This window comes from Colletes gigas, unplaced genomic scaffold (assembly GCF_013123115.1).
Source record: "Colletes gigas isolate AHSC1104 unplaced genomic scaffold, ASM1312311v1 Colletes_gigas_Sc00026, whole genome shotgun sequence".
Classification (NCBI taxonomy): domain Eukaryota; kingdom Metazoa; phylum Arthropoda; class Insecta; order Hymenoptera; family Colletidae; genus Colletes; species Colletes gigas.
In genome coordinates, this window is record NW_025106655.1 from 818253 (window position 1) to 839871 (window position 21619).

General features: G+C 40.0%; 1 protein-coding gene across 4 annotated transcripts; it reads right to left on the reverse strand.

The window, feature by feature from the left end:
* Positions 1-1634: 1634 nt before the first annotated feature.
* On the reverse strand, positions 1635-21076 carry LOC122401610 (protein tramtrack, beta isoform-like). Of its 4 annotated transcripts, none has more exons than XM_043403846.1 (6): positions 20275-21076; positions 10506-10746; positions 9540-9931; positions 7631-7849; positions 6594-6983; positions 1635-6045 (listed from the first exon to the last, which is right to left on the reverse strand). In XM_043403846.1, the coding sequence occupies exons 2-6, from the start codon at positions 10723-10725 to the stop codon at positions 5782-5784; spliced, it is 1485 nt and encodes a 494-aa protein (XP_043259781.1). In that variant the 5' UTR covers positions 10726-10746; positions 20275-21076; the 3' UTR covers positions 1635-5781. The 4 variants fall into 4 exon arrangements, with proteins under 4 accessions (XP_043259781.1, XP_043259778.1, XP_043259779.1 ...); XM_043403843.1 differs by lacking the exon at positions 20275-21076 and adding an exon at positions 19052-19151 and having other exon boundaries at positions 7580-7849; XM_043403844.1 differs by lacking the exon at positions 20275-21076 and adding an exon at positions 13167-13233 and having other exon boundaries at positions 7580-7849.
* Between the last annotated feature and the right edge of the window lie 543 nt (positions 21077-21619).

Below are 21619 nucleotides of genomic sequence, written 5' to 3' on the forward strand. Positions count from 1 at the left end.
CTAATACTTTTTTGTAGGTACCCATGGGCTCTGCTTCAGAAAAAAGTTTCATTGAAATATATTCACTATTGTGGGAGTTATGGCTGTTTGAAAATTGGACCATTTTTATGGAGTTTTTCTCATTTTGTGGAGTCAAGGAATAACTTTTCCAAAAATTTTAGAATTTCTACATATTCTTCACTAAAATATGCGTCGTTTGCTTTTTGAAACATTAAAATCTTTCAATCCGTTCAGGAGTTATGACATTTTAAAGATTTTTCAGGGGAGCATTTCTAGCCTCACATTAGATTTTTGTTAAAGAATTTTTTTCTCGAAAGTGCGTGGGTTTCGGGGGTATGTCTATTCACCAAAAATGCTTGTAATTGACCCCTGTAACTAAATATAATTTTTTTAGTATGATTTGAAATTTTTTCATTTCGTCTAAAAATTTCAGTATCTACTCGAATTTTTTTCTCGAAAGTGGGTAGGATTTCAGGGTTACGTATATTCACAAAAAATGATTGTAATTGAGCCCCGCAACCAAAAATAATTTTTTCAGAATAATTTGAAATTTTTTAATTTAATTTTTTAATAACTTTTTAATGAAGCCTCAATCAACAAATTGCTATTCTCGATTTTCGTCTTATTTTGGCCTCTAGAATTTCCCATTAAAATGTATACAACTGTATTTGTATGTATTTATATGAGCGTAGATTATTAATCGTCGTTTAGGAACAACGACAAGATGCATTGTTTAACTCTGCGCTAGAATTATTTTCTCAATTTGTTCTTGGTCTCCTCTGATTTAATTTGTTCTTGTTTGAATATCTCAGGCCAGGACAAATTGTACGCAATTATTTTAAACGCAAATTTTCATTACAAAAAATTTGTTACAATTATTTATATTTTGTTGAATGTGTAGTTTCATACACTTTCTTTTCAAACGACGATATTCGAATACTTAAATACAAATATTAGACGATTCGAGTAGTCTCCAGCCTTGTTCGATACTTGTCGCAGAAAATGGCAAAGTTTCAAAGCAGTCGCGAGTTCATCGATTCCTCCATGAAAATGTAAGTAAAATCTAGACGATAGTAATAAATCGAAGAGGATGAAAGGTATCTGCATGAATTCAGGTAAAAAAGTAAGATCCTATCCGCTAGAGAGTCGTACGCAATCTATTCTTTTGTCAACTAGAACGTTCGTTAAAGTTATCCGCGCCGTGTTCTGTGGTGCAACTATGTAAATTGCAATCAATAGACAGAAAATGGAGTGGAAGACGAGAAACAATGCTTTCGATGTTGCCGTTGTAACTCGACATAATAATGTTAGTGGAAAAAAAAAGGAAACCTTTCAAAGCGAAACTGTGTCATGAAACATATATATTATATATAACCGGTTCATCGAAAGATCGCGTTCGATGATCGATTCTATAACCGACATCTCTCGAGGCCGATTTCGATCTCAGACGATCCTTCGTTCGTGATTCCTTGCTACTGGCATCGGAAGTGTCGAAACTAATTGTAAGATACGTTTTGGCATTACGTAAATCGCGATGAAGTATATGATTATGCTGAACGGAGAAAACAATCCGCCACGTTCTCACCTGACACCTACAAAAAGTCTGTGTATAAGCGAAACCTAATTTGTAAAGATGTAATGTATATGTAATTTGTAAAGATATAATGTACAATGTAACATATAATGTCGATGAATATAATGATAACTGCGATTAACGTGAAAGAAAGGAAGGCCCTTTAGTCTCAACTAATTTCCAATTTTCTTTGCTTGCTAACTCTTTAACACCAGAGTTTCATTTTGTTATTCGTTAACAACGAACAATAAGAAAAGGTACCAATTAAAGAAGACGTTGATTTTACAGTTTATTTACACAGGCTACACAATTTACACTATGAGAGATATGAAGACTCGCATGCGACCATTCTGGACGCTCTAAAAGATTGCACGAAATTCACTTGCAGCTTGCCGTGGCAGATCAAATCATCGTATCATTGAAAAAATTGCACATCGCCATGACGGAAGTTATAATATAACGCTGTATAGGTCGTGTAACAAGAACTTAACGAAACAAAATATAGTTTGTACAACAACAACAACAATGTTACAGAAAAAACACGATTCGCGTGGCACTTACGCGTACTATGCAAATATACGCTTATGTTATTCTAGAAACCGAACAGAACTGCTCGTAAACGTAATCGAAATTGATAATTCGATAAAACACAAAACATTCGATCCGTCGATTCGATGGAATCGATTCGATTTTCGTCCCCTGCACGCCATCGTCGACGAAGATGGGAAAAATTCTCAAATAAAAATAATTATCCGAAGTGCACAATGAAATATCTCGCAACGATTAAATAAAATTTTAACAGTTCGCTGTTATTTATTATTCTGATAAAATTTTACCCATCTCCGGAAACACGTACGATAGAAATTGAATTAAAAAAAAAAGAAATTAAAGAAAAAGGATACTTTTAATTTTTAAAAGCAGCGTTATAAAATTGTTGGCGTGCAAGGGATTTAATTATAGAATCATAAATTCTTTCTTTAAAGAAATAAAAATTGAGAATCGATTCCGAGAAAACAACGACGTGATTACCAATAATAGCGAAAACGAAAATCAGCAAACGTAAATACGTTGTTCGATGCTTGGAGCATCGAATCGTTTCGTTCCTTTAGAATCGATGATTACGGGCTACTTATAAAATCGCAAAGGAAAACAAGAACATCGAGAGCATTAGTCAACCAGGGATGGTACAAGAAGCTATGCTGTTCGTAGAAAAAGAAAGGAAACCGTATCAACGAACGTTCGTTTGCGCAAACGACGGCACACGAACGCGATACACGCGTATGCTGATTCTTTCGTTTTTTTTTTTTATACGACAGGCACGCACACTTACGTACAGGTATACTCTAATATTTGGACATTTGTACTTGACGTATTTTCAATCGCGTGTATAACAAAATATTCGAAGCTACATTTCTTTCTTGGCTCCGAGGATCGTTGAGCCGCTTTATACGCGGGTATAGTTTGCACTGTCGTGCATCCGGACTGCACGGTTTTCGTAGTAACAAACGTGGTATAACCATGACACGAAATTAGCTTCAAGATCATGACTGTCTTACGTTCACCTACTGCACGAAGATGTAAAGATTACCCCCAGAGGAATTAAAAAATAAACAATTAACGTGGACTTGACTATTTAGGTTACTATTGTATCAAAATATTAATCAACAAATTATAAAAAAGTTTCAAAAATATTCTTTCACTTCTGAATCGCTACTCCTATTGCTCAATTAAAATAGAAGTAAAAACATAACAAAGTAAGTAAAAACCATCGTCTAGGAGAGAAACCATTACTTTCGTTTCTTATTTATTATCAACCAATAGTGAAATAATTTTTTCTTCGATGATTCTGATCTCTGAATCTGAACTCCATTCAGGGGCAATCCTTCCAACTTCCTGCTATAGAAATTCGAGAAGAAACGGAGATACGCTACTCGTCCGATAAAATATAGTCGAACATTCGAAGTTATTTAGGCGTACAAGTAATTCGAATATTTATTAGGTCCACGTTTAAATCTGCTCGTTAAAAAACACGAACCAGCTTCGTTAGCTAGTCGAAAGAAGTAACTTGGACTCGATGAAAGTTTGTTCGAAATACAGCAGAAACTCCATTGCCCGATTCGTCGTTATCCGAATTCTCTAAATGAAACTTCAGTTGTACATTCAGTGGCAAGATCTCGTGTAGTTACCTAATATTTTTAGCTACTATAGTATATACAATAATGGGGTCATGGCGGATGCGTGTAGTACTAACGTTCATGATAACGCAAGATATGGTGTCAGTAGTACAGAAATGTTTCTAACATTTTCTATATGTTCCAAATGAGTTTTTAAACTTTTAAAATATCAAAATATTTTAATCTAAAATTGTTTACTTTTATAACAAATCATTCTACAAAAATTTATGCAATTTAACAATCAAACGATTAAATTAAAAAAAATACATTTCCTTCCTACGCATCAATTGCGTACTTTTATGTATTATTTATATATATATAAATCTTTTCATTTTCTTCAAAACAGTGAACTTTCTGTTATACGAACATTTTAATCGCGTCTACCTATTCGGGCAACGAAGGTTCTGCCATACTTATAGTATTGCAAAGTTTTTCAAGTAAATTTCGATACAGGAGATAACATTATCGGTTAATAGAACCGACCCAAGTATCAACAGAGTATAAGTTTGCATCAACATACATCCTATATTAAATAATGCGCGAAGAATGTCACGCGGAAGAAGTCCATAATTTAAGCTTTGGTCAGTCGAGTAGTTTCACAATGCAAACCATACCACCAGTCTTCAAGCTAAAGTAATTTGGTCGAGTTTTCAACGTAAAGTTCCTTTCCCTAATCTTATCGTTCGACATAAATTTCGTCCGTACGACGGTGGATCGTAGTATACTTCGATTTATCAGTAGGCTAAATAGTCGTCACGGACTTTTTATCATTTCTCTATATGGCCTGTCTTCACCCTCAATTACTTAGTTAATACGTAATAACATGGGTGCCTCAGGTACTCTTTCGAACGAATTCGCGTCGAATCTACAACAAGGATGTCTTGAACCTCAATAAATAAATAAATACCAGAACCGTGATAGAATCGATCACAAAGTTGTTCCGCATCTCCGGCCAGGTCGAATGGAGATGACGCGAAACGAGGGGTCTCTCAAACGAAAATCGAAAGAATTATAGTATCTCCGTTGAAGATCACTTACGCTGAGCAAGCAATCGTTGATGTAATTGAATTATTACGACATCATCGAATAATTTCATTCGTTTACGTTCGATGCGCTAAGACGTATAAAAATTTATTTCGTTTCATTTATTTATAAAGTTCACTTCTGTTTCAAACCCGTTGAATACCGTGAATTCTGTCGGACATTGAATCGATGATCCGAGTAAATTGTTCTATCGTAAATCACGTACGTAAATGAAATCAGTTTCCAAGTTCCAGCGAAATCTGTTTTACGATAACCGTACAAGGTATAGTGTAACCTCGTGGTGTAATTCCTCGTGAAAAGAAAAAGTAACAAATTTTACGTTAAATTGCTTCGTGCTAAGACAGGAGATTTGAATAGTCAGGTATTCAAATGATATTTTCGAAGCGAGTTTACATTATTTCGTACCTCCGACTAGATTTTCACGAGAAATTGTCTCGTTCGTGCCACGACTTACGCCCTACCCTGTATAGTTCGTTCGACTACTCGTTCGTACGTTCATATCGAGAACTCGACTCCGAAACAGTAGTTTATAATTAGCATCGCCGATAGCTAAAATATTTCTACTACGAGTTCACGGACAGTCATTCTATAAACTTTTACTTATTGTTACAATTCATTATAATCGTACGAATTTCGATACCTACGATCAAAGGAACCACATCTTAAATCTCAAACGATAAATATCCAGAGGCAACAAACCGAATCCCAAAATATTATCAATTAACGAATATACCGAGGTTAATCGATCTCCAGCCCACAAAAATATCCAATTCTATAATATTCAGCGCGGATATTTGGACGATGTATTCCTCTGTGCCGTTAAAAACTGTCACCCGTTATAGCGACTAAAAAAAATTCAGAAAAAAGTACCTGGATCGCGTCATCGATCGAAGAAAGTTCGACATTTTCCCGCATTCTCTAAACACGAGTTACGGTAGATACTCTCGCTCGTAGACAAACGCTTCTTCCGGAGTTATCGAAGGTAATCGATTAAACGTTATCGTCTTGGCCATTTCCGCTCTGATCGCCGTAATTATCCTTATCCTTGTCCGTGTCTGTATCCATGTCCTTCTCTATATCCTCGTCCCTCTCGTCGGCGCCATCTTCTTTCCGACTTTCCACCTTCTCCTCTTTAACGTTGGCCGTGTAATCGTCGCTTTTATCCGTCGAATTCGCCGAATGAGATTTGTTCAGTAACGAACTGAATTCACCGAATTTCAATATTTCCTCCATGGCCGATTGTTCCAAGTTTACCTGCCGCAAGCACGTAAATTCTCGTTTAATTACATTTATCTTGCCTCCACTGAGCTATGGCCTCTCAAAGGCTCGTTTCGTTTATTCAAAATACTAATAATCATTCGTTACGATCCTCCTTTTTGCAAACACCATAACTCACATTTTCTATACAGCTCATGGCAGCGGTGGATAAAAATAGAATGACTGACAAACAGGACCGGATCAAGACCGACCGATGCACCCTTTAATTGCTTAAATTGAATAAGAGTTCTTTTCATTGCAGTTACATCAAGATACCAGGGGCCATTACATCCAAAACTAGCTTAACTTATAGAGTTGAAGATATATGGGCCCTTCGATGCTACAACGATATTTATGGATACTTTAGTAATATTTTATTTTTTTTTGTGACTCTGTAAACAGCACTGGGAAAACTCTATGGTGCCCCAATGTGCTTATTTTGCTTATCGGTCGATCGAGTCCTGGTAATGGGGAACAGGACCTCGAAAGAAACCTTGTATTGACAAAATTACTTACAGAAACCCTTTCTGTACAATAATATCTACCTTTCGCGGTCTGCCTCTCTTCCCTTTGCCAGATGGAGCCACAGTCGGTTGGCAACTCGTACTCGACATGCTGCTCTTCCTCTTCGGCCATTGCATGTGCGAGTCCACGTGCTGTTTCAGCTTGTCCTGCCTGGCGAACATCTTGGGACAAATGCTGCAGGCGAATGGCCTCTCGCCCGTGTGGACCCTCCTGTGTCTAGCTAAATGAGAAGCCCTCGTGAACGCGAGAGTGCAAAGGTCGCAGGAGAAGGGTTTGTATTGCGCCCTCTCGGATTTAACCAGTATGGGCCTAGTCTCCTTTCCATCGTTCAGTCCTGTCCTCTTCGAGGGACCGTCGCTCTTTTTCTTCAACGATAACCTAGAGCTCTCGTCCGCGCTCTTCGACGAGTCCTACAAGTAGAAAAGAGAGTATAACGCGAACGGTAGGCTGCAAGGACGACGGTTATGAACTTACAAGAACGATCGAAAGGATTAATACGACGCTTGGTGAAGCAATGTTAGGCGAATCGGACATTAATGTTGGTAGAAGTTAATATGTAGCTCACACGTTTCTATTTCTTTCACGAGGAAACGAAGGAACTCTTGGACACCGATGCACAGGAAACCTTGCATCAACGTTCATATTTTGTCTTTGATGGAAAAGCAACCCCTTATACTATTTTATTTATCTTAAATTGCAACAAATAGTTCATCTTTGAGAGATTTTTATTTTTAGTTTGCTTCGAAATATCTTTTGTAATTTAAAAGTTGTATTATGAATAAAACGAGTGATTCTGATATAGAGGGTGGCTTCTGCCTTCCACTAAAAAAGTAGCAATCACGATGGTTCTTTAATTATTTCGAATGAACGTTTCTGCAATGTTTCACAGAGATCAGAGTCTGACAGTTCACGAGTCCTCCCTTATCGAATCAACGTGTGCATTCGTGGAGGACGGATGTTAAAATACAGATGAGGATCAATCTCAATTGTGACCATCATTTCGTACCAGACTCTCTGCTCGTTCTTGTAAGTCGTCGTTCATCTCAATGTCCGGTACCGTGGGATCTGTGGATCTGTTGTTGAAATTCGATTCGAATTTAATCGCATTTGGCAAATCCTCGTAGCTTTCATCCCTTGCGGAGTCGCCTCTCGAGGCCGCGCGTTCCTTCGATTTGTATTCCATTGACTCACTGCTCCTCGAGGTACGTCCGACCGAGACTCTTTTCTGGCCTTTGAATCTGGTTTCCCTTTGGAAAATTGGCGGTGGCATGCGCCTCTAAACGATTCAGAGACATTTAGAAAACTGATACACGTACCACCGATCGAATATTAAATTAACTCTTTGCTCTGGAATTCGTTACAGCCGCCTCTAACTCTGAACGAATTTTCTTACCATATACCAACGAACTTGCAACACGGTAGAATAATGTTTGGTAAAACAACGTCACCTTACTATGTTTTCTATGAAATCGAACTTCTAATCAATTCTTTTCTATTTAAAAAAAGATGTTTTGGCGTAAACATTTTTAACGCGAAATATCGAACGATATTTTAAACTATTAAATTGGCCATCGACCGCAGATTCTGCAGCGGAAGGATTAACATCAACGGAACGCGGAGTATTGAAATTAGTAAAACTAAAAACTTTTTTATGAAAACTTAACTAGTTCATCCGTGTCACGTACATTTTGGACTAACTTCCGTTAATTGAACTAAACTTACGATTCTATGCACCGGGGCCGGGAACTTTTCAAGACGCGTCGCTGCTCCCAGTGATCAAAGGGGACGAAACGAGCTCGTGTTTTTTTTTTTTTTCTTACCTCGGTCTTGATTAATTATTAGACGACGTCGAGAGGGGACGATAAAACGAATGGAAAAAACGTCTCGATTAAGTCGGCGCTTCTCGTTCGCTTTCAAAGAAAGTTCAACTATGTGTCGCCTTATGAATACTTGCGGATCCTCAGCGATCGGCAGAAACAACGAGGTTACGCTTCGACACAGATTTCCTATTTCAAACGAAATCGAACATCCAACATAGTGAGACGATGGTTTTCGAAAAAATGTCGAAAAACCAGCCTCCTGTTTGTTACTTTTGAGAACTCGAAGCTTCAGAGCTTGAAAATGACTGACTTTAAAGAATATTGCTAAAATAATCCTAAAAGACTTTTGTGTTTACTTTTTTTCAAGCATAAAAAATAACGCGCAAAACTTATGAAACGACTTAATAATATAGCTTCTCGCGTTTCCCAGTGGCTACCAGGTTATTCCGGAAGCGCAGTCGTATCTTATCGCAGTTTAAAAAAGTAGAAAGCCTCGTTTATGCTGCGTGCACAAGGATGTGAAAATAAATATATTATCGCGAGCAATACTATCATCTTTTGGCGAGTAGAGAATGCTCGTTGAGATTCTGTTGTCACCACAGTTATTCGTGCAATAAAAAATTAAAAATTTATATAAGGGTCCCTGTAAATACGTGTGCACGGTTCGTTAGATGCACTGCTTCGAAATGTCCCCGGGTCGATCGAACATCGCAGAAAGGGAGAAATTGTTAACGCAGGAATCATCTTCCCCGTTACGTGACTAGCTTTATTTACAGTATTTGCACGAAATTTCCACCTCCGGTTTGTACACACTATTGCAGTCTATTATTATCATTTAACACGATGGTGCTCCGCCTCATTATGTATTAATAGCCTCGATGCAGCTAAACGATACGTTCCCAAATCGATGAATAGGGCGTGGTGGAACAATAAATTGGTTAACAAGGTCGCTGTACTTGACATCGCTAGATTATTTGGGGACAGGGGCGGATCTACCATGGACCTAATAAAGCTTCAACCTCGGAACCCTGCGTGGAGGGGCCCCCCAAGAGTCCCAAGAGTCCCTTATTTGTCTCTTTTCATTTACGTTCTCGGAAAGAGTTAATGCTACTTTTAATTCCGCTCGATCAGTTTGTTCCAACTTACGATTTGCGTTTCCGAAGTTCGCAGGGGTTCGTCCAATGAGTCCTCGTGTCCATCGATCACCATAGGATCGTCCTCCACCTCGATTTCTTCCACTCTGATGTGTTCCTCCAACGATTCCACGGAAGACTGTTTCGGTAAGTAAGGAATGACCGACGGTTCCTTCATGTATTCGGTCGTGTGGACCCTGGTCTCTATGTGACGCCATTGCATTCGCGTCTCGACTCTGGTGTATGGGCTACGGTTGTTCTCTTGGCTCCTCTGGTCGCCCGAAAGGCCACGGACTTCTAGATCCGTCGCGGTCTTTATCAACGAAGGCAAATGTTCCTCCGCGACATCGATGGAACCTCGATACATGAAGTCCAGAAGACACTCCATTTCCTCCACCGCCACGCCTGTTATTTGAAATTCATTACACGATTATAAACATCCTCTGCTACTTGGTAACACTTTTGTATTTCGAACGACCAAACGATCTTTGGGGAATTTGAAAATTTATTTCTAGAGATTATCGTTGGCGTTGGCCTTTTTACAATTTGATGAAGTCCTTTACGTCTTTAAGTCCTTACATTTTGAAATACAAACTGCTTCTTCTTCTTACTTGAGGCGTTCAAGTCTTAAGGTAAGACAAAAATAAGGCCACCGAAAATACTTTTGGGCACCTCACCGTTACACTCTAAATCTATTCCGACACATTTCGTTACAATCTGTTAAATTGTTGCGTATGAAAATAACTCAAACGCGTAACGTTGTTTACAATCTTGTAACCATGATTAATATCAGATATATCAATTCAAAATTAGCTGGAAACGATGAGACAGATGTTTCATCCATTGTTTTGATCTAGTACAGTTATGTAACGCTCAGAGGTAAATAAGCTGGTATAACGTAATCGGCTCTGATAGACAGTTTTATAAATAGCTTCGTATTAGATCCTTAGTGTGGATTTATTAGGAACTATTAACTCACCTTTTAAAATAAGAATCGGCTGCTCGCCATAATGTTCTTTGAAAACTCTTTCGAAGTAAGGACTGCACGCTGCCAAGACTAATCTGTGTGCTCTCAGCATGCCACCCTGACAAGCTAAGGTCGTGTCAGTTAAGGAACCACTTTTGTACAGCCCCTCGAACAATCCGGACAAGTTCGCCAGGTGATTGTTCCAAGTAAGATTGAACGTCTTCTCGCCCATTCTTACAGTAATTCGGGTCACCTTTGGCAAAAATACAATCGATTTAGCTACTCGAAGCAGCGAATTAAACCATATTTATTAAAAATATCGATCGTGATCTGTTTACGAGGTAACGAAACGTTCATAGGGGTGGTTCGCCCCGTATAAAGTTCGACGAAACGAACGGCCAAATATTTTTCATTGCTCGTTGGTACATATATTTTTCAATTGTTTCACTTGCATCGATCGCGCGTTTCTATGCGGAACAGCAAAATCGACCTGCGACACACCCAGCTTTGGACCCCTGCGGTTTCACCACCGCACAACGTTTTTGGGTCGATATAAATAAATACACGAATCTTTCGGCAACGTACGCTAAAACGACGCGAATACGATATATTTATTTACAATTTAATTCTTTTTAAAAGAAAAATCGACTTTTTTTACCCTTAACGCGTTGACTGTCGCGGGGGTCACTGGTGACCGGCGCTTCAAGCGTCAAAAGACGCTTGTAATAAATGAGAATTTATTGTACAGTAGATTTTTGAATAACGTCATTGTCATTAGAAACAGTTTGAGAACCCCTTTTGCAATGCATGTCTGTCAGAATGTATAATTTTGCAAAATTGTTAATATCATGGTACAAGAAACAACGTTCAAATAAAATAACATATACAGTGGCTCACGAAAGTGTTCGAACGCATGCAAGAAATAAATGAAACGAAAGAGATATTTATGTTAGAGTTCAGTTTCGAAGATAACATCTTAATAGCTATTAGACACAAGTATCAGGATAATATGTGCAAAATTTCAACTCAATCCAACAGTGTATATAGAAATTAAGAAGCATTTATTATACAAACGTACTGCATGAGGGTCACGAAAGTGTTCGAACGCCTGGAATTTATTGAAGTAAACATTGTTTTGCTTCAAAATATGTAAACATTTGTAAGTTGATTCCGTCTCTAGGCATCCTATGGTAAATTGTATGTCGTTAGTTGTCGATTATCGTGTGTTCAGTGACAATGAATTCAAAGAGAACAGAAACGCAAATATGCGAAAGGGAAATTATAGTGAGGATACACAAAGATGGAAAATCGTATCGAGAAATAGCTAAGTGTGTAGGTAAAAGTGTGTCTACAGTCCACTATATTATAAAAAAGTTAAAAACTGAAGGTACAGTGATAAACAAACAGCGTGCAGGCCGGCCGAGCAAGTTAAGTGCAAGGGAACAGAAGATTGTTGTTCGCGAAATTAAAAAAGATCCGACTATTTCGGCAACAAGACTTGCTCAAATGGTTAGTGAGGATCTTGGAAAAATTGTTCACCCTGAATTATGCCGCAGAATACTGCGGAAAAATAATTTTAGTGGTAGAGTACCAAGGAAGAAGCCATTCATCGGTAAAGCGAATAAAGCTAAACGATTAAAGTTTGCAAAAGAATACGAAAGTAAAGATTGTAACTTTTGGAACAGAGTTATTTTTTCCGACGAAAGTAAATTTAACATATTTGGGTCGGATGGACAGCGATATGTGTGGAGAAAACCGAATACAGAAATGAATATGAGAAATTTACGCCCAACTGTGAAACACGGAGGAGGTTCGGTTATGGTTTGGGGGTGTATGGCAGCAAGCGGGGTAGGAAATCTTGTATTTATAGACGGTATTCCAGACAAGGCCAAATATTGACATATTTTAAAAGACAATTTAAAAGAAAGTGCTGTCAAATTAGGCCTGTTAGAAAATTTTTACTTTCAGCAAGATAACGACCTAAGTACAAAGCCAAGATTGTGCAAGAGTGGCTATTATATAATACACCACATATGCTGCATACACTAGCTCAAAGCCCAGACATGAACCCCATCGAGCATTTGTAGGCCGAAATCGGTAGAAGATTAAAAAACCACAATATTTCATCAAAGGATGGATTAAAACAAAAAATATTATAAATATGGAATTCCATTGAACCCACAGTGACGGAAAACTTGGTGCACAGCATGGGACGACGTCTAAGTGAAGTAATTAAGGCAAAAGGAGGTCCAACCAAATACTAACATAGCGAAAAATGTAAATTATTTCTTCCGTTCGAACACTTTCGTGACCCTCATGCAGTACGTTTGTATAATAAATGCTTCTTAATTTCTATATACACTGTTGGATTGAGTTGAAATTTTGCACATATTATCCTGATACTTGTGTCTAATAGCTATTAAGATGTTATCTTCGAAACTGAACTCTAACATAAATATCTCTTTCGTTTCATTTATTTCTTGCATGCGTTCGAACACTTTCGTGAGCCACTGTACCAGCGATGTGTAGTAATCAACGATGGTATATTTTCTACCTTACCTATAATTGTTACATCATAATTGAAACACACAGTGATACCGGCGAAACGTCACCGTAATTGACACGTTACGTACAATTATTCTAATCGTCTACGTCGAGATGTGCATATAATACCTGACAGCCAACGATTGCACGCAAGTCGCAGAACTTGATGCCGCTGTGTAAACATCCGAATATGATGATCGTCTAACTACTTTTGGACGGTGTTTGAAGTAGAGCTTCGTGTCAACTTAACTACTTTATTACTAACGGGGATAATTACCCAGATGTTAGATTAGTTTTGAAAGAAATAACAGCTGGAAGCACTTGGAAATCAGTGTGAACGTTTGATAGTCATTGGATAAGTAATGCCAGTCTGTCAGGAGCAGTTTCAATGGATACAAATGACTGTTTCTTTCAGTAATTTGTAGAGAGGAGACACGAGTCTCAATTTCGATAAAACTTTTCTCGATCTTTCTTTGCTTCTCCACATAAATATTGTTAATATTGGATTATTAATAAATAACAGAGAAACACTGCATACGAAGACCGTATTGGTACCATTGGGCCTTGGGGGCCTGGGACTGTTTTGTCGTAGAGGGCCAGGGAAACAAGCATGGTACAGGCAATGGTTTCTTTCTTCTTTAAATGGACGGCGGATTTTCCTTTCGGGGATCTAAGCGTCACCTCACTTCTCGTTATGTTTCACTTTTAAATTATGAGAGAGTACTGCTTTTTCACCCACCCCCAATAGTTAATAAGGGGCTGTTCAGAACTGTACAAATTCTACTGAAAAAATAGAAGAATTGGGGAGCTTGATAGTCGTGCCCCAAAACAGAACTCTCCTACTAATGCTTTCCAAAAATAATATGTAACATTTCAGGATTATTCGATAATAATAATTTACCAAAGTTCGAATTTAATACCAGAGAAAGGGTGCTTCATAAATAGTCCCAAAGGACAAGCTACCATGGTAATTACTCCAAGTTTACCCCCTTCCCACCTGCGATAATTTCTCGGTGTACTCGGCCAGATTTGCGGAACACTACGAGAACGTTAAATGGAAAATTCGCCAACGTGATTACAAGGATGCCGTATTCGACGAGGCTGTATAATGTACGAAGGAAAAGAAAGAAACAGAAGGGGGGTGGATATGGGGGCAGGAGTTAGCCAAATACGTACGAACACGATGCTGGGGGCGGAAGGGGGGGGGTGGTTGTACATACACGAGCAGGGGGTGAAAAGCAGAACGAAGAAGGGCAGAGCGATTCGGCGATGATCATGCGCAGACGCAATATCTAGGCCCGATCCATAATTTCGTTGGTGGACCCCATCACGCATTACCAAAGGGCTTTACGTTCGCGTACCGACTGCACGCACCCTTTTTTTCCTACGGTTTCACGGCAGCTACGTCACTGCCGAGAGGGGGGGAGATAGGAACCACGAAAATCGACGACTATCGGAAGAGGACCCCCCTCGTGACGTCGCGGAGCCGTCTTGACGCTGATCGTCGCACGGGATCGCTTGATGGAAAAAGCACGCGTCGTTTCCCGGCCACGTGGAACACTGTAAGTGTGGACGGAAACGATATCGTGATGGGGGCGTCACGAAATTGCTTCGAATTCCCCCCTACTATTAGATGCGCGGCTTAAATTTATGAATCCCGTTTTCAAGTTCTGTCGTCGAACGAAACTTCGAGCCAGTTCGCACCGGAGAGGGGCACAACGCTTTATTCGAACGATAAATTATTTATTCGATTTGTTCTTATTCCCCCCATTACGAAAGATTTCGATTTATAATACAAATTCGAATTTTCACTTAACGCGGTTGTTCATCTATTTGTTACTTGAAAATTGGTCTGTGGAAGGTGTACTGGAACCAAAATGGCTTCCGTAAATCTAGTGTTAACGTTACGGAGAAGACAAATTAATTAATTTGAGAATTTCTGAATTATTGTATAGAAATTTTGGGTCTCTATTTTCTGCAGTAACCATGTACTCTACCGTATCTCTGACAAACAATTCCCTCGTTAAGTTTCTTTCCCGCGTTGCGTAACATGTAAACTTTCGTAAGACCGAATAACGTAGTAAATAAACACGTAACATATCTTTCAGGAATCCATTTCCATATATCTTTGAGGAAATGTCAGATAAGACGATGTGTACCCTGGGTATTTATTTGTATCTTATTGCTGACTTTTGTGAGATCGATTTCGCGTGTGCAAACGTTGCCGTCGTTTTGTAAAATCGTAGTTGATCCTAACCGTTTTAATCCGTGTATTAAAAAGGAGTACAAAGTAAAATAAGTCTTTATTAGAACGCCCAGTTACCGGTTAATTCTCTGCGGTCCAATGATACCATTTAAACGGTCGCGGAAAAAGCAAGGTAATTTAGATTCGAAGTTGGAACTTTGCAATTCTGAACTTTGAGATTATAATTTTACTGCCGGACAACTTGCGCGCCGAAGGTGAACAGAAAAGACGAGAAAGAAAAATTACGTTGCTAGGTGACGACGAACGTTTCGCTTCGAGGTTAAATTTTGTACTTTGATACGCGAATCAAAAATGGCTGCTACGTCGTGTTTGAATAAAGTTACCGAGTTAAAGACGGAGGACAGAATTGCTCTCTCGCGTGGATCGAGTTTTAAACGATACGATTCGACATTCTTTTCAAATGTATGATCTTTTATTAAAAGATATTTAAAATTTTCTCTACATGTATATCATAGAGGTCTGGGTTAGCTACGATCAAAAAATCCCATAAACAAACGACAATTAGATGTAAATGAAAGTGTGTTCAATTTAATACGTTTACCGATTTACTCCATGTGAAAAATATGGTTGTAACGCATCGAGAGTAAACGCGATAACAAAGTATGTTTCGTCCAAATAAAAATGTCCACGCTCTGTACGAATTGATGAAGATCAATTGTTATTTAATTTGTCGTCGTAAGGATTATAGTTCATCGTCGCAATCAACCATAATCGTTCGCTTTAATTAAGGTTGCAGCTTCAAGATCAATGTCCTCTGTATAAATAAAAAGGTCGCGGTTGCATTCGAGAATACGCGTAGCGAAATTTTCGACGCGCCGCGCTCGATAACTTAATTCCTTTGTGATACAAAGTTTGTACAGACACGCAGGGAATTTCTATACCAATTGTAATTTATCGTCGCCGTTGCAGAGCGCTGGGAAGCATTAAAGGGACAGGATTTATTCAATTTTACCAAAGTATCGGTTACAGTCGAGTTAAACCAGTTTGATTTACGTTCGCTCGGCCCGTTCAAAATTCTCTAGACACGAATCGCGATAAGGGGTAATCTCGGTGGCTGAGAATTCGTTTTAATAATAAAAATAAATGCTCCCACGCTTGAAGGTTAAAAGATATCGCGATACGTTTCGTTCCGAGTCACAATTCAATGCACAACGGTCACGTATTTACGAAAGATAAATAGAAAAGATACACTATCGCGAATCGAACGACTATTACCAAAAAATACAATAAACAAAGTAAAACTAGTTGTTTATCGCGTCGATTCATTCCCAAGGGTATTTCAAATATTGATAGGCGCAGGGTTACGTAACGTTTCGTAACTATTTCCACAAAACGCCACAACATTGCCCAACTTATTCTTGTGGTTTCATGTTTTTCTTTACCTCATTATACTCGCGAAATGTTCCTGAAACCTTATTCTACCGCCGTTAAACGCATATAGATTGTTCCATTAGTTAAATGATGAACGTTACTCAATGATATAATTGGAACGTAAAACGTTACCGAGACTGTTTACATAAGCATCGGAGAGAAAAATATAATAATCTTTACCATTAGACGTTCCATTATGTCGTTTTTCTTTCTTACAGTACAATAGTGTTGTACGATTACGTTTCTCATCGTGGCAGGAAAAAGGAGCTTATTTCGATGTCGCCTTCTTACCGCGTGCAGGTAACATAAAACGTCTGAATTTTTCATTCCAACACGAATCGTGTTCCTACATATCGTAACATAAACTTTATATATATTTTATTTATGTTATCGTTCGATTTTCTTTACCATATATTGGATGTCAGAGTCGAGATTAGAGTTAGTCGAGATGGTGCTTCGATTACATTTAGCGCCAGTAATCCAAGCTCTCGATTGTTGTCGTTAATATAAACATTCTAGCAAACGGTACGAGGAAACGACTTTGAAAGGTGACGCAAGAGCACGCTGATACATTTGGCAGATTGGAATGCCGCGACTTCGACGCTGATACAAGCCGACTGTTGTCAATCATAATTTGACATTGCTCTCGCTATCGCGCAGAGGAGGCGGATCTTTCGACGTCGCTAGGACGCCCATCGACGTTATGGGTCACAATGCTACGAGGAGCTTAACGAGCGTACCTCCACGTGGGAGGCTACGCGATGCTTTATTTCTGAAAATCAATTCCTCGCCTCGGCGGAGGCCACAGTCTCGAAATCTCAACGAGACAAGGTCCTTTCTTCGTTACCGTTGTTCTTCCGCGTATGTAAATCCTTTACGGCGTTTGCTCGATCTCGTTACGTTCGAACCGATGCTAATACTGGAATAATGCGGAGCAAAATTACGTCGAAGCCGCGGCGACGATATAATTTATGGCAGTACGCTCAACGTGACACGTGCGGAGGCCAAAGCGAAGAGACACACGCAGGTGAAGCGAAGTAAATACAGGCCGAGATGAGCGTCGCTGTAGAAGTATAATTGATGCGTTATGCTAGGTCTGCACTTGAGAGTTTTACTCTTGAGAGTTGGTATAGGGAATAAAAGCTCTTTCACACGGGCAACCGTGGCATGCCTACGTATTGGCATTTATTCAATATTTCCCTGTACATTGTCGTACAATGCACCTGACTTACGAGCTCTGTAACGATCCGCGGCGTAATGTTAATCTAACAGTGCCGCGGTTTTGATAAAGAAATGATCGATACGAAATGTACGCGATCATCGTTACAGATATGTGTACGCAACGGAGATAAAGTTATCAGAAACCGTGGTGCACGGCCGATATTAAAAACAGACACTCCTGACACAAACTCCAATGTAATTCGACGTCGATGAATGGTCTTTTGTTTGAAACTCAAAGTCCCTGCGTGAAAACTGAAACAAATATTATGACAAATGTAGTTTGGATTTAAATAATAATAACGTAAGTTAGCAGTCACATGATGAATAATAACTTAAAGAATTTTTCTGAAATTGATACATATTTAGGATCAATTATCGGGCCGTAAATTGTATATACGGTGTTATCGAAACAACGATCTAAGTAAAAGAAATTGATTTCGTTTACCACGTATTATCGTCCTCGGTGTTGCTTTGTTCTATGCAGCATTATTGCTCGCATACGTGCGTACAATGCACAGCAACCAAGGTATGAAATAACGTTTCTAATAAAAGACTCTTATTACTTGTAAGATTCCCGAAGGCAAGCTTCATTCACACTCGAATGTCGCAGCTATCTTCGAACGTACCATCTGTGTCCTCGTGTAAGTAAAATAAACGTACAAGCTCTATCCACTCGACAAGCGACCAAAATAACAGCGTAAGGACCGCACATTTTATTGGTATTGAATTTTCTTAACCTTCCATCACCCACGTAAAATATTCACAAATTCTACTTTCCTTAAAAGTTTCAAACAGAAGGAAATTAAATATTTCTCTCTCTTCTACTTCTTCTTAAATTTCCAAGCAACGGGAAAAAAAGTTTACAACTTTGGAAACAGAACGCTTCTTTTGTCGTCGTTTACAGCAGGAATAAAAATGGGACATTGGATAATTCTATTTTGTTAAATGTACTTCTGTTTGCTCCAATTACCGACTCCAATTCCCAACAGCGTGAAAACGAAAAACGAAATCTCGCGATACAGTGCATTTCGTATTTATTTTACTTTCGAACCAATAATACGTCTTTATTTTGCCAAGATTGTGTACGAAAAAGGAAAACAAAATAATCTATGGAAATAATAATAAGTATACGTTCGGTACAAAATTAAAAACCTACACGCCGTTATTAACCTAAAATCTAATTAAACGAAACGTGTGACGGAAACGATTAGTAAAAGAACCGCGAAAAATGACGAATTTTTCCAAATGACGTATCGAGGTCGCTTATTCGCGTGACTAAGATATCCAAGAATGCGCAAGATCTCCCGTGGCTGGTTAGAGCGCTCTAGAACATCGAAGATCAAGAGAGCAGAGTTGGTTTAAACCGTGTGTGCTTCGTCCCAGCGTCGACTCTATTAATACCCGCGCCTCGTCGTCGCGCCTTAAAAACGTACGCATCGATATAGAGACGTATGTATGTACAGACGTGGCGGACCTTTGGTGAAAAATCGTCTCGCTCCCGATTGAGGTAAGCAAACGTAAAAGAAACCGACGCGTTCGACAGTTCTACGAATCTATTTTCACGGGAACGACGGGGGAACAAGCGAGAAGAGGAAATAAATCAGCGAGCGAATGAAAAATGTTATCTGCGACGGGAAGGAAGACTCGGGTAACATTCCGAGAATCGTTCGTGCTATCGAAACGAAAACACGGAAAAACTGGTGTCGCGTCAGTCGTAAACGAGGCGGTCGTAAACGTCGAAAGGCAGACACAGCTGGCTCGATTTCAATTAGACCGGCGCGAAGAGTCACGAACTACGCTGTATTGTAAAACGAAATACAGTAAAACCGTTTCTACGTCGAGCAGCGCGTTATCGCAGCAACGCCCGCGAACGAGAAGCGTAAAACGGACGAGAGACCGAGAAAATAAGGTGCTACTGTTCCGAGCAGTACACATCGTGCATGTACGAGTGCAATTCGCAGTCAATTACACGACCGGCATTTCCATCGCGAGGCTATCGAGAACGAATTAATGGTATCGTCGCCATCGGTCCAATTTAGGAACACCGGGTTATCATCGTAAACAGAACGAGGAAAAGGCAGGCACTGTTGCAGTTCCAACGGAACAGCCCACAGATGTCGTACGAGGTCTTAAGTCCGATACGAGTCAGCGCAAATACCCAATCGTCGCTTTAAACGGCGTCGTGCTTCGCGGTAACAAATTTTCACGCGAACACGAAGGTAAATACGTCGCGGGATTACCATGCACGGGCTCCCGATCGAACCTCCGAGCCCAGAAATCGGATATTTCCGCCGCAGGTGAACGCACGTCTGTGAACCTGACTTTCACCGCGCCACGATTACACCCTAGGCGAAAGCCATTTCCCCCAAAATCACTCACCTTTTATTTGTCCAATGGTAAATGTTTATAAAAAAAAAAGTCTCGACGTCACGGGGCCACCGGGATCAACCAGTGAGCACGATCCGAAAACGGGGTAGCCGAACGTGCACCGTGTCAACGTTTCTTGTTCCTTCCGCACGTCCACCGTACACCCTTTCTGCCCCCCAGAACAGCGAGTCTCGAGCGATAACGCGCACCGACGAGAAAAGCGAACGTGAACGTAGAGCGAGTGGACGATCGAGCAAACGAGCTGGGCACACTCTGCAAGGGGCACGCGCGTGCTGGGGCTCCCTCGACCGAGTCGCGACTGATATCATTTCCAGCGGGGGACTGTGGGGTCGGCAGCCAGAACCCCACCAGGGGGTCTTCATGCAACCCCCACACGGTGTCGTAGTAGTCGTGTTCGCCGTCGTGGTTGTGGCTCGTTGTCGTCGTGGCTCCACCGTTGCTGGTCTCTCGAAACCCCCTTCGCACGCACGGGGAATAAGGGACCAGGATGTGTACGCGTATCATGGGGAGAGACTTCTCTGTCTCGCTTTCTACGTATCTCTCTTGCTCCTTCGCGCCATGATCCTACGTACGTCTTTCACTCTTGCTCTCACGGTTTCTATCCCCGTTCTACCCACACTTTTACCGCTCGCTTCTCCGTTCCACGACGAGCCTCTCTTTCCATCCGAATTCCCGTCCTTGTTTCGCTCGTCGCGCTACACCAAAACGTCTGTCCTCTCGTCATTCTCTTTCTAACCTAACTGTTCCAAGTGTACAACACACACGCGCGCGCGACACAGTCGTAGACTCCCCCTCCCCCTGCATTCGTTGGCACCCTCCCTGGCCGCGAACCCCTTACCGCCCGCGTACCCAGCAGCTTTATCCACCCTGAACCCTCCCGTTTACAAGGGGTTGCTTCTCGGTAGCCTGATCGGACGTTCGCGAGAAGAAGGGACCTTCTCTTTTGCCCCTCCGCGCCGTCCTTACCCTGCTTTTTTTCGCATTTCAGGTTCGACATTGTTTTATTTTCGAGAGAAATTTTATCCAACGCGTGAAATCTCGGAATCGCGCTTCGAGGCGTTTGAATTCAGCGCCCTAAAAATATTTCGAACATCATTGGTACGAATAACAGCTGTAATCCGCTTTAGAAGATGTTAATGCTTTCTTAAATTAAAATTTTAATTATACAGAAATTTGTTAATAATTCACCTTCGTTATAATTTACAAGAATTAAAAGTAAAGTTTTAAAATTTAAACTCTATCTACGATACGTCATCATGATTGTTTCGAGATACAATCAATTCGACTTCTCGATCTTGTTCGTGTTCATTCACTTTATTCTCGATTCGTAGCAAAG